Below are 13,162 nucleotides of genomic sequence, written 5' to 3' on the forward strand. Positions count from 1 at the left end.
TTGATGATATCTAGGTCACATGTGCTCAAAAACTAGGTCACTGTGTCAAATAATAGAAATAACGACGTTCAACACTGGGTCATGTGGGGATAGGTGAGCGATTCAGGACCATCATGGTCCTCTTGTTCTCTTACGTGGCTAAAAGAACAATAGAGAGAACAAAAGAGTAGCCACATAAGTATCCATATGTAGTAACGTCCGTCTGGCCGTCTGGCCGTAGATGCAATCTTGTGCGCACCATCTCTCCTTATCCCCTTGACAGAATGTAATGAAACTTCACACAAGTGATCAGTACCAACAGTAGTTGTGCATGGGGCATGTAAGGTTCTTTTAGAAAAAAATTTGCAGAGTTATGGGACTTTGTTTTTTTGTTACTATACTATATACATAGACACAATCTTGTGCGCACCATCTCTCCTCATCCTCTTAACACAATTTAATGAAACTTCACACAAGTGATCAGTACCAACAGTAGTTGTGCATGGGGCATGTTAGGTTCTTTTAGAAAAAAAATTTGCAGAGTTATGGGACTTTGTTTTTTTGTTACTATACTATATACATAGACACAATCTTGTGCGCACCATCTCTCCTCATCCCCTTGACACAATTTAATGAAACTTCACACAAGTGATCAGTAACAACAGTAGTTGTGCATGGGGCATGTTAGGTTCTTTCAGCGACAAAAATTGCAGAGTTATAGGACTTTGTTTCTTGTTAACATACTATGTACATACAGTCTGCATATGCAATCTTGTGCGTGCCTAATCTACCAAATCCTTACACACAATTTAATGAAACTTCACACAAGTGATCAGTACCAACCCTAGTTGTGCATGGTGCATGTTACATTCTTCTAGATAAATATTCTGCATAGTTATGGGACTTTGTTTTTTGTTACTATATTGTATACATACAGTCTATATACATACAGTCCACATAATTATGCAATCTTGTGTGCGTCAAATTGCAATGTACTGTGTCAGTGCATGCGGGGGGTACATTCATCACCTTTAGTGATAGCTCTAGTTTGTCATGCAAAACCCTAAGGCATGAAAAAAAAATTGTTTATTTCCGGTATCCCGACCTACCCTAATTTTTTGGCCCAACCCTAAGTGTTTTTATGGCCTTGGAGAATATTTTTTTCAACTTTTTAACAAAAAGTTGCAAAACCGCACTTTTTATGCTTTAAACATGGCCAGTGATGTTAGAAATTAACTTACTGATGCTCTAAAGGCATAACCCCCTTATTTGTATTCATTTTTTGACACAAAAATATTTTCCGAAAAGTCTCCCTTAATAAAAAAGAATTCCCCCCCCCCCCCCCCCCCCCCCCCACCTACCTACCCTAATTTTTTTGAGCATGTTACCGGAAACAAAGAATTATTTTTTTTAGGTCTAACCCTAATGCTCACCCTAAATTTCCCAATGTACAATTATGACCCTTCGGCCTGAGTTCAGGAGGAGATGATAGATTTAATATACCTTTGAAATATTTATGAACCTTGAATGGTGCCTTGTCTATTTATCATTTGATAAGTCTTCATCAAAACCAATTAAGACATGAAATATCTTTGATCATTATCACCATTTTAACAACTGATGATATTTAGCTCACCAGACTGAAATCTTTTCTCTTGTCAAAACATATTGAACCATAAAGGCCTCAGGTCATTCTTGATATCCTTATAAAAGTAAGTTTATAATACAAAATATATAGTGAAACAGTGATGCTTGACCTAGTTATGAGAACAGAAGTATAAGGTCTAAAGCAGCATGATACTGCTTTGACCAGAATTTAAAAAAAGAAGAAGAAAAAATACATGAAGGCCTCAAACACAAGTAAAGCATACTTAGGATTTTACATGAAATATGTACTGGTATTAAGACACCATTAAAAATAACAAAAAAACAAACCATTCCTAGATTGTCAGCACTGGTATTGATTGTGTGTTATACTACACTACTTCTGTGTTAAACCGTGATGTTTTATTAAATGTGTGTGCAAACAGACATGTATCAAGCATACCGTAGTTTCAGATAGACTAAATGAATTAGATCCTGTGTGATGATATGGTTTACAACTTTCCCCGTGTAAATAAATTGCAATGTAAACATCTATATATAGCTTACCCAAGTACATGTATTATAACTATATATAGCTCATTTAAATACATGTATTATTCTATATATAACTTTTTAGTCACATGACATTTCTCACTATTTTTAGAAAAGAAAACTAGGCCTATATCTACAATATTATCTCCCATTGAATTAGTTTTGGCCAACTGCCTCCATAGCTCAGCGGTTAGAGCACTGGTCTTGTAAACCAGGGGTCGTGAGTTCGATTCTCACTGGGGGCTGTGACAAACAATTTTTTTTTTCTGACCTCAGTAAATCATTTTATTGTGCTGTTCTGCTGTTAAGATAATAAATGAAATGCAAAAAGGTGAAACAAATCAGTAGAGTTTAGTTTTACATTTTGAGTGTATTGCCAGGTGAAAAGTTTTAAGGATATAACATTGTTTTACTTAGAAAAAAGTTCATGTAAATGTTTATTTTTCACTAGAAAGGGCTGTTCTGCATATTTCTTCTCAGCAGCTGCCTCAAGGCTACCCATTGATGCTTAAATGCTGATAAGGTTGTTCTGGAATAATTGTTAACTTGAAAATGATGAACTATTAAGTCATTTACATGTATTATTGCCTTAAACATGTATGAGTTCTACACTTACTGGTATAAATGAGAAATGTTTGAGATATTTTTAAAGAAAAAATCATTTGTTCTTTCAGGTTTGTTAAAGTGACACCTTCATCATCAGCAGATGAGTCTCTCCTGTTAGATATTTTGAGGTTCATTAGCGTAGTTTTAAAATTGACCAATCGTGCACCAGATAACATCCTGCAATGGGTTGGAGAGGTGCTGTATCATCCAAAGGGTCCTCTGATTGGACTGTTACATAGACAGTCTGCAAGAGAGGCTGCAGAGGAAGTGTCAGAGCCTGTAGTTAATATTAAAAGGTACAGAATGCATGTACATCCTGTTTATAAAATATGAAGGAAAAAGCACTCCTTCAAATTAGAATTGAGTTGTGGGAGGCATGTGACTAGTAGTGAAGTTCACTGATACACTTGCCCCATTGCTTCGGTTGGATTGAGCCTTGCTTGAGTGGTCATAAGATACCATTCAGCTGACTAACAGAAGATTTGTGGTTATTTCCAGGTGTTTGCCTGTGCCTAAAACACAACCCAGAGCGGCATGTAGGGTCTTCCTACTCCATTAAAAGCTAACAAGTGGCTGTTGATAAGAACTGTGTTTGTATGACTAAAAACACAACAAAATTAGAAATGAAATTTAAGGGGGTCAGAGAGAAAGAAACCTAAAGATGTTTTTTAATTGAATTTATTTTTCAGAAATATGTGCAATAAATAGAACAAGAAAAATTATGTGCACATATATTAAAAAAAAACTTGTGCTTTGAAAACCTACTATAAAATATAGCATTGTGTATATATTTAAAATTTAAATGAAACATTGCTTGTACATTTGCAGGTCTTTAGACAAATCCCTGCTGGCATTTATATCAGCTTACAACAGTTCCTTGCCATATCTCCTCACTGTTAGGTAAGTTGCTTACCATATCTTCTCAATATTAGGTAAAGTTCATTGCCATATCTTCTCATACCTTGCCATATCTTCCAATGATAGGTAAGTTCCTTGCAATATCTTTTCACTGTCGAGTAAGTTCCTTGCCATATTTTCACACTGTCAAGTTCCTTGCCATATCTTCACACTGTCCGGTAAGTTCCTTGTCATATCTTCTCACTGTCAGGTAAGTTGCTTGCCATATCTTCACACTGTCAGGTACGTTCCTTGCCATATCTTCACACTGTTGAGTAAGTTGCTTGCCATATCTTCACACTGTCTGATAAGTTCCTTGCCATATCTTCACACTGTCAGGTAAGTTCCTTGCCATATCTTCACACCGTTGAGTAAGTTCCTTGCCATATCTTCACACTGTCTGATAAGTTCCTTGCCATATCTTCACACTGTCAGGTAAGTTCCTTGCCATATCTTCACACTGTTGAGTAAGTTCCTTGCCATATCTTCACACTGTCCGGTAAGTTCCATGTCATATCTTCTCACTGTCAGATAAGTTGCTTGCCATATCTTCACACTGTCAGGTAAGTTCCTTGCCATGTCTTCACACTGTTGAGTAAGTTCCTTGCCATATTTTCACACTGTCAGATAAGTTCCTTGCCATATCTTCACACTGTTAGGTAAGTCCCTTGTCATATCTTTTCACTGTCAGGTAAGTTCCTTGCAATATCTTTTCACTGTTGAGTAAGTTCCTTGCCATATTTTCACACTGTCAGGTAAGTTCCTTGCCATATCTTCACACTGTCAGATAAGTTCCTTGTCATATCTTCTCACTGTCAGGTAAGTTGCTTGCCATATCTTCACATAGTCAGGTAAGTTCCTTGCCATATTTTCACACTGTCAGGTAAGTTCCTTGCCATATTTTCACACTGTCAGGTAAGTTCCTTGCCATATCTTCACACTGTCCGGTAAGTTCCTTGTCATATCTTCTCACTGTCAGGTAAGTTGCTTGCCATATCTTCACACTGTCAGGTAAGTTCCTTGCCATATTTTCACACTGTTAGGTAAGTTGTTTGCCATATCCTCTTGATATTAGGTAAAGGTCATTGCCATATTTTCACACTGTTGAGTAAGTTCCTTGCCACATCGTCACACTGTTAGGTAAGTTGCTTGCCATATCCTATTGATATGAGGTAAAGTTCATTGCCATATTTTCACACTGTTGAGTAAGTTCCTTGCCATATATTCACACTGTTAGGTAAGTTGCTTGCCATATCCTCTCGATATTAGGTAAAATTCGTTGCCATATCTTCTCATACCTTGCCATATCTTTACACTGTTTAGTTAGTTCCTTGCAGTATCTTCTCACTGTTAGGTAAGTTTCTTTCCATATTTATAAGAGGTTATGAAATATGCAACACCTCTCACACCCACTTGCACAAGCTAAAAAAAATCAAAATTTGAATGAACTGCATGATCACCAGAAAGTATTGCAACACTGTTCAACTTAGAGTCCTTTTTGTTGATACGTCTGATTGACAATGATTTTCAATTGACCCTGAAAACTGACTAGATAGTATGTTACAAGGTGAATTATTGACTGTAGAATTTGTTTTCTAAACGATTCTTAAGATGTGTTAGTTTTGATATAAAGCTTCTTGTACCTACCAGGTTGAAGTTCCACCAGTTACGGGGAGATTTAGCATACAAGTTGTTACAGAGGCTCAATGTAACAGATGCTCCACATTTCTACAACCTCGCCTCGTTGGAAGGAACCTTACAGTGTTTGATGCATATCACAGCAAGGTACGAGATCATAGTAGAAGGACCAGTAAAACAATTTTTAGCTCGACTTTGAAGAAAAAGTAGAGCTATTGCACTCGCCCCAGCCGTGGTTAAAGTTTTTGATAAAGTCAAATATCTGTGTTACTATCAAAGCTATTGACTTGAAACTTAAACTTGAAACTTAAAATGCTTATTTACCATCAAAGTCTACACAAGGAGAAACAATCCCCATAACTCTGGTTTGAATTTTAACAGAATTATGCCCCTTTTTAACTTGGAATATTTTGGTTAAAGTTTTTGATAAAGTCAAATATCTTTGTTATTATTAAAGCTTTTGACTTGAAACTTAAAATAATTATTTACTATCAAAGGCTACACCAGGAAAAACAATCCTCATAACTCTGATTTTAATTTTGACAGAGTTATGTCCCTTTTAACTTAGAATTTTTTTGTTAAAGTTTTATAAAGTCTTTACTGGCAAAGCACTGAGAAAAGTCAAGCGCGCTGTCTTACAGACAGCTCTTGTTAGACTATGTGTCATGCATATGACCCATGGTTCTTCGTCAAAGGTCAAGGTCACTATTGAAGGTCAAGTGAAATTGTTTTTTCACCGGTAGGGAACTTCTGTATTGCCACTGCAGTACTTGGTCACTTGTTTTCTATGTAACTGTTTGAGAATAGACAGAAGTATTGTTACTCAGTAGCAAGCTCTCTATTGTAGACCAGGCTGGAGTCAGGAGTGCACGGAACAGGAAAGAGGTCCACTTTGTTGTCAAGTTCTCAGCTGTCTCCTTGAGGTTGTCTCTGCATTTCATATTGGTCGTGGTGGAACATCTATGTCATTTATGGGAAAAGGCGTTACCAAGGCAGCTACGCTATGTCTGCGTCATCTGGCATATGAAATGGCTACCCTGTCAGAAGATCAGGTACAACTAGAAATACACATATTATCATTAATTTGAAAAAATGTTAATGCCATCCCCCTAAAAAACACAAACCCAAACTAAATGTTTTTTAAAAAAAAAATTTTTAATGTTTATTTAGGTACATCAGCTCTATGAAAATGCTAAAGATTTAAAAATTCATTCATTAGAAGTTGGATTTATAGTCTATATTTACGGCCTTAACCTTTCCCTGCTAAATTTCTCAAATGGACTGGTCTATCATTCAGTTTGGGAAGTACCATTTATTATTCAAAGGGATGTTCACTGAAAATTTACTGACTGAATAGCAAACAGTGTAGACAATGATCAGCCTGCATTTCCGTGCAGACTGGTCTTGGTCTGCACTCATCGCAGATTAATAAGTGACCTCCAGTTGTGAATTGTAATGTCCCTAAAGGGTGTTAAGGGCATCTACGATAGTACTTAGTTGGTTGTTGAACTGCAAGTCGTAATATGTTGTACAAAATATGTACTTTAGGATAAAGTTTGTTGATTGTGTTAGATATTATTTATAGCTTATACACTGTATTTATTATGATACCATGTGACCCATTACAATAGTGCTCATCTTCTTAACCCTTACCCTGCTAAATTTCTATAATGAACTATAGTCCATACAAAAAAGATACTGACTGAATGGCGAACAGTGCAGATCATGATCAGACTGCGTGGATGTGCAGGCTGGTCATAATCTACACTGGTCACAAAGGCAGAATAAATTGTGGCCAGCATGATAAGGGTTAAACAGTCTTTTAACTGTAGATAAGCATTGAATTTTGTTGTTCACAACTGACTTCAAGTTTCAACCTTAATGAATGTCTGTTAGATTGAACAGTAACTATTGTTAGTTAGTTATTAAGCTTTAGCCTGCTGGCAGCAAGTTATTCTGCCTTTGCGACCAGTGTAGACCAAGATCAGCCTGCACATCCGTGCAGTCTGATCATGGTCTGCACTGTTCGCTAATCAGTCAGTAAATTTTCAGTCAGTCCAAATTGGAAGATGGACAAGTTCATTATAGAAATTTGGCAGGGTAAGGGTTAAGGTAGTGGACCCTTAATGACAATTGGCAAATTCTGTACTTTTCATATGCAGTTTTGGTATTTTCTGTTTTGTACGGAAAGCTGTAACATTGAGCTATAGTTAGTCCAGAGAACACCAAACTACCTAATGAGAATATGTAATTATATTGGGGAGTGTTATTGTGGGTCCACTGCCTTAAGAAGTGATTGTGTTTGTGTTTGTAGAAATGGCCCAAGAATTGGCTGTATTCACGTCACTCAGATGAGGTTACTGGAGATCCAGGATTAGATTGGATGCTGACATTGTGGGCGTACAGAGATGCTGAGGTAGTTAATGGTTTGTTAGCTTGTTTCTGTTACCAAAAAGGTTTGCTGTTTACGGCAATATAGTTTATTCTATATTTACCTTATTTTTTTAGATTGGGTAATCTTTTCAATTGTTAGTATGATTTGATCAAACAAAATAAGTTTAATAGTTAATAATAGATGAGTTCTAGAACAAGGCATTTAGTGTCTTTTTAGATTCTATGTAATGCAAAAAAAAGATAATCATTTAAAATTTGTCATCCCTGGACCTTATCATCTCAGACACTGTGAAATCGTTTGATTTTGTGGGATTTTTTTTTTCCGGTCAAAATGGGTATTTCATGGCATAATAAATTAGTGGATTTTGGCTTTAAAAGATGAAGGTAACTTGGAATTTTATTGGGATTTCATTTTGTGGTTTGACACAACCACGAAACAACAAAAATTAGTCCCCCAGGAATATTAATGATTTCACAGTAGAATTTTGGATTCTAGCACTGTATACATGTCTGCATATTTTCCCGGAAATACAGGTTAGAACCGCAGGTCTCGGTATTGCTGTGACTTTGAGTGCTACTGAAGAAGGTCGTCTGCTGCTGACTGCAAATTGTAAACATATCCCAGGAGGCATCTGGGCTGCAGCCTTCAGTATACTTCTTGACCAATCAGAATGCAGCATGGTTAGGCAACAGGTAAGTCAGTCAGTTTAAAAAAGAAAATTGTTTAACTGTATAGAATTGACTTAACAGGAGCTTCTTATTTAAAAGATATGATTCTTGTGTGACATTATTTACATTTTCCAGTTTTTAATGCATTATTTGTATTTAAATATCTGGGTATGAGATTATTGTACTACTTTGGACTGGTTATGTTTCCAGGCTGCGTTACTCCTGGTGAACCTGACATCACACAGTCTACCCAGTGGAAGCTCCGAGTCTGATCACAAAACATGGCAAGGACCTGTGGTTATGGATACGGAGTCCCAGGTTTCGCTGACGGGACTCACAGCTCTGCTGGCCCTGTTACATCATTGTCAGTTCTATAGAGAGATGACAGTGCTGTTGTCAAGCTATTATCCTCAGCCGACAATCCAGCCGTCGGTGACCTCTGACCTTTACCAGTTATCAGCGTCTGCTTCTGATAATACATTGTCAGTTCTAGGTAAGTTGAAGAAATTTTACAAATGTCTTTAAGAAGTCAACAAAGGTCACTGCTGTTTTACGAAAGACATCACTGCCCAAAAATTGGAATCTGCTCCTAATGAGTATGAGGCTGTTCTATAGCTTTTAGCTCAATACATGATGTTCAATAAAAAAGGAATTAAAGAAGTCAATGGAAAGTGGTTTGTGTGGAAATAAAATTTTAAGATTGCCTGATAAGTTGAAGTTTATGTAATTAATGTAGTTCATGCAAAATTTGAAATCTATTCTACTTTCGATATTGTGTTTACATAATCAGTTCACACATGTATACTTCCGGTTTCATTGTGTAATGTGACATACTCTGGTTACCTTATCAGGAAAGTTGCACCTGAATCCACACCTCATTATTATGTAGTTGTGTGATATTTACATCAGCATCCTTTGTTTACATACATTTCTGTTTTTTTTTTTAATCTTTCGCAGTAAATATATATAATACATAAATAAAATATTATTTCTTTGTTTCTGGATTATTGCAATAACGATGTCACATGTTTGAATTTGTTTTGTTGTTATATTAATGTATGAGAAAAGAATTAGGTATGACTGGGAAAGGAATTTGTGTCGGAAAAAGGAATTTAAGAAATGAATTGCGAAGAGATGACTCACTGGAGTGATAGGGATAAATAGTCAGAATGTCACGTTTGATTTATAGGGATAAAATGTCAGAATGCCATATTTGAGCTGTTGTGATGAAACGGTAAAATGTCATGTTTGATTTATTGATACTGCTAATATATATTTTTGTACCTGTGTATTTCAGCTGATGCAGGTTTGGTACCTAGAGCCGGAAGTTCGCACCACAATACCATGTCTATGCTGCAGGTAAGTTACGTAGTATTACATAAGAAGAATTTTAAGGTCCATAATTAATTAGTTATAGGACACGTACTGGAAGTTGTTCCGCTAGTTCTGGTTATATGTGTAGAAGCAGTGGTTCCAGGCCTCTCAACATTGTGAATGGAGTTGCCCACTCCCACCACTATTGAGTCAGAAGTTTTATTCGCATAAATGTATGGGAAAGAGGCTACTTCAAAGAGGAGATATTTGTGAATTTTAGCATTGTATGTTGCAATGGCAATAAAGAAGTGCTAGTTTGGACAAAATTAGTTTTATAGGTCCCATCCCTCCCAAACTTGGAAAACATTCCTATGTATAGGAGTGTTTGGCAACTCAGAGTATATGAAATAGTGAAAATACTGTTCTCTGAATTTATTATTTACGCTCAAAGCAAAAATATTTTGCAGTTTGACTATACAAAGTATATGGATAGCTATCCTAATCAACCCCACGTCGGCGTCGGCGTCCTTCCGCGTCCCAATCTTGGTTAAAGTTTTTTTACACTTTCTCTTTTTTCTCCTTATCTCTGTAGTTACTTGATGGATTTGTCTCTAACTTAAAATAGTTATTCCTCATCATCACCCACATCATATGGCATAAGGGCCATAACTCTCACACCAATATTTCATGAATTATCCCCCGTTTTTACTGAGGATTTCAGGTAAAGTTTTGACGCACATTCACTCTATCTTAATTATTACTAAATGGATTTGATTCAAACTGAAAGTAGTTGTTCCACATTATCTCCCACATCATATGACACAAGGTCCATAACTCTGATACCAATATTTAATGAATTATCCTCCACTTTTACTTAGAATTTCAGGTTAAAGTTTTGATGCACATTCACTCTATCTCAGTTAATACTAAATTGATTTGATTCAAACTTTAAAAAGTTGTTTAACATCGTCACTCACATCATATGACACAAGAGCCATAACTCCTGCACCAATATTTAATGAGTTATCTTCCCTTTTTACTTAGAATTTCAGATTAAAGTTTTGGTGCACTTTCACTCTATCTCAGTTATTACCAAATGGATTTGATTCAAACTTAAAACAGTTGTTCCACCTTATCACCCACATCATATGACACAAGGTACATAACTCTGGCACCAATTTTTCATGAATTATGCCCCCTTTTACTTAGAATTTAAGGATAATTTTGATGCATGTTCACTATATCTTAGTAATTACTAAATGGATTTGATTCAGACTTGAAGTAGTTGTTCCACATCATCACCCACATCATAAGACACAAGGTGTATTACTCTTGCACCAATATTTTATGAATTATGCCCCCTTTTTTCTTAGAATTATACTTATTTAGTGTTTTGATACACTTTATCTCTCTTATAACTTAATATTTTTGGCACAGACTCAAGCTATTGTGCAATATCTTCATCTACCATTGGAGTCATTAAACACTCCAATGACAGCTGCAGCGTCCTCAGATGTGCCTAGTTTCACTATCCAGCATCGAAATAGTTGAGCGCGCTGTCTCCTGTGACAGCTCTTGTTATTTATCCTTGTATGCTCAATTTGTGAAGAAATCCATTTTTATCTGTAGTCATCTGGTGTGTCATCAGTGCGAATGTCAGAGCGACCTGGTGCTATAGGGGCAAATGGACAACCAGCGGCACAGCAGACACCAAACAGTAGCAGCAGAACAACTCCTCCCACAACCAGGGATCAAGGTATATTGATTTCATGAGGGTTAGTTCGGTTGAACACTACTATCCTGAAGTATGAGAGTTTACCATTAGTTAAATGTAAAGATTCTGAGTTTCATACAGGCAGGATTTTTGTTTGGTTGCTTTAACCGGTGGTTTATTATTTCTAGAAATATTTCACAAAGAAAAGTTGAAGAATGGTCAGTAAATCTTTTGTAAGGAATGTGTTTATACCACCAATGCAGAATGCTATTAAATAGCACATTATTCTGTAATTTTTAGTCAGGATAGGACACAACCTTCAAATAAACTTAGCCTGCCGTCTTAGCTCAATATGGAGAGTGCAGATCTACGGTTCATGGGGTCGAAAATTGGATCCCTTGGTTAGGCGTATGTTCTCCTTGACAATTTAATAAACGACATTCTGTCTGAAATAACTTGTCCTCCAGCTCTTATTAGTGTGAAGTTGGCCGTTACTTGTGGATAACAAGTAGTCTTGGTACAAAATCCAGGAACAATGGTTAGGTTTACTGCCATCTGTAACAGTTACGCAACTGAAATACTGTTGACAAAAAATAAGCTGTCGTCAAAAGTTATATATGAAAAGATCAATAAAGGGAGGAAACTCTGCTTTCAGGTCAAGGTGATGATGATTGTGGAAGGGAGGTAAATGCATATGAGAATGTTACAACACCATGTTTAGTATCATCAATATCTCAGTTGGTGCGTAATTTGATGATACAGGCACCACAGGATACAGTGACCTCATTGAAGAATGAATCTCTTATACCATTCTTTGTTAGGTGAGTAACTCTTTATTATGGACAAAGTAACATCTGTTTATCTGTATGTGATGGTTTCATGCTCCAGAAGAAGTGTAACATAGTTTCAGGTAAGATTATTAGTGTTCAGATTACTTTGCAATCATATATTACAAAAGTTCTAGGCATAAGGCCTTAGATTGTGTGGTTGATTTAATGTTGGAAAACAAGGTATGACTTCCATTCATGTGGTAAAACTGGTTGAAACAACAGACAAACATTTTCTAAAGAAAGTGATAAAATATTTCGTGTTCCACAGAGAATGCATGTCTTGTTGCAATATGTAACTGTATATCACATACATGCAATGCAAGTTTTCTCTGATGCAAATTTCCCCTTACAGTATGATAGATGCAAGTTTCCTGGAAGGAATTCAGGTCCTCACATCATCCCAGCAACTGGAACTCTTCTTCTCAGAACTTGTTGAAATGCATGTGAATATTTTACACTTATTGCGGACATGTCTCGTTCATGACTCATCAACAAGGATGGATATCCTACAGGACAAGGTGGCACTTGGAGGAATCATGTCATTGCTAAGGATATTTTCAGATGGTAAGGGCCTGTTTTTATACCCCCAGATATGGAGTGTATGTGGCTATATATTAGAGGCATGTATATCTTTAGATTGGTCAGTGGGCATATTTCCAAAATCATTGAATGGATTTTCAAGTAACTATGCATAAATGTTTACTATCGTAATACAAAGAAAAGCATGCATAACCCAGGCCACCAGGGTGAAGGCCAAGCTTACACTTTGAAGTCAAAGGTCAAATAGTGTTATGTTGTGTCTGCTCCATACCTTATGTACTGCTGGAAGAGTTATAGTAAACTAGGATCAATTTTTTATTTCATCAAGATGGGGTGCGGAGCACATGACCCAAGTCATTAGGTCAAGGGGCAAGGTTTGTTTCTTGTCTACTCTATGTCTTCTTACTAATTTGAAGAATTTTGTTAAACTAGTGTCAGTTATTGA

The 13,162-nt window shown here is 36.4% G+C and overlaps 1 protein-coding gene and 1 non-coding gene across 2 annotated transcripts in view; both read left to right on the forward strand.

The window, feature by feature from the left end:
* LOC123549743 (rotatin-like) overlaps positions 1–13,162 on the forward strand; it is a 36,856-nt gene that overhangs the window by 8,067 nt on the left and 15,627 nt on the right. The window contains exons 6-16 of the mRNA XM_053546590.1: positions 2,790–3,017; positions 3,550–3,621; positions 5,269–5,403; positions 6,104–6,308; positions 7,571–7,672; positions 8,185–8,343; positions 8,530–8,812; positions 9,617–9,678; positions 11,263–11,389; positions 12,003–12,168; positions 12,530–12,741. Of these exons, the coding sequence (XP_053402565.1) occupies positions 2,790–3,017; positions 3,550–3,621; positions 5,269–5,403; positions 6,104–6,308; positions 7,571–7,672; positions 8,185–8,343; positions 8,530–8,812; positions 9,617–9,678; positions 11,263–11,389; positions 12,003–12,168; positions 12,530–12,741 (1,751 nt within the window). The remainder of the gene's footprint in view (positions 1–2,789; positions 3,018–3,549; positions 3,622–5,268; positions 5,404–6,103; positions 6,309–7,570; positions 7,673–8,184; positions 8,344–8,529; positions 8,813–9,616; positions 9,679–11,262; positions 11,390–12,002; positions 12,169–12,529; positions 12,742–13,162) is intronic.
* On the forward strand, positions 2,288–2,360 carry Trnat-ugu (transfer RNA threonine (anticodon UGU)). The gene has a single exon. It is a non-coding gene; the product is annotated as a tRNA-Thr (tRNA).

This window comes from Mercenaria mercenaria, chromosome 6, assembly GCF_021730395.1.
Source record: "Mercenaria mercenaria strain notata chromosome 6, MADL_Memer_1, whole genome shotgun sequence".
NCBI classification, from domain to species: Eukaryota; Metazoa; Mollusca; class Bivalvia; order Venerida; family Veneridae; genus Mercenaria; species Mercenaria mercenaria.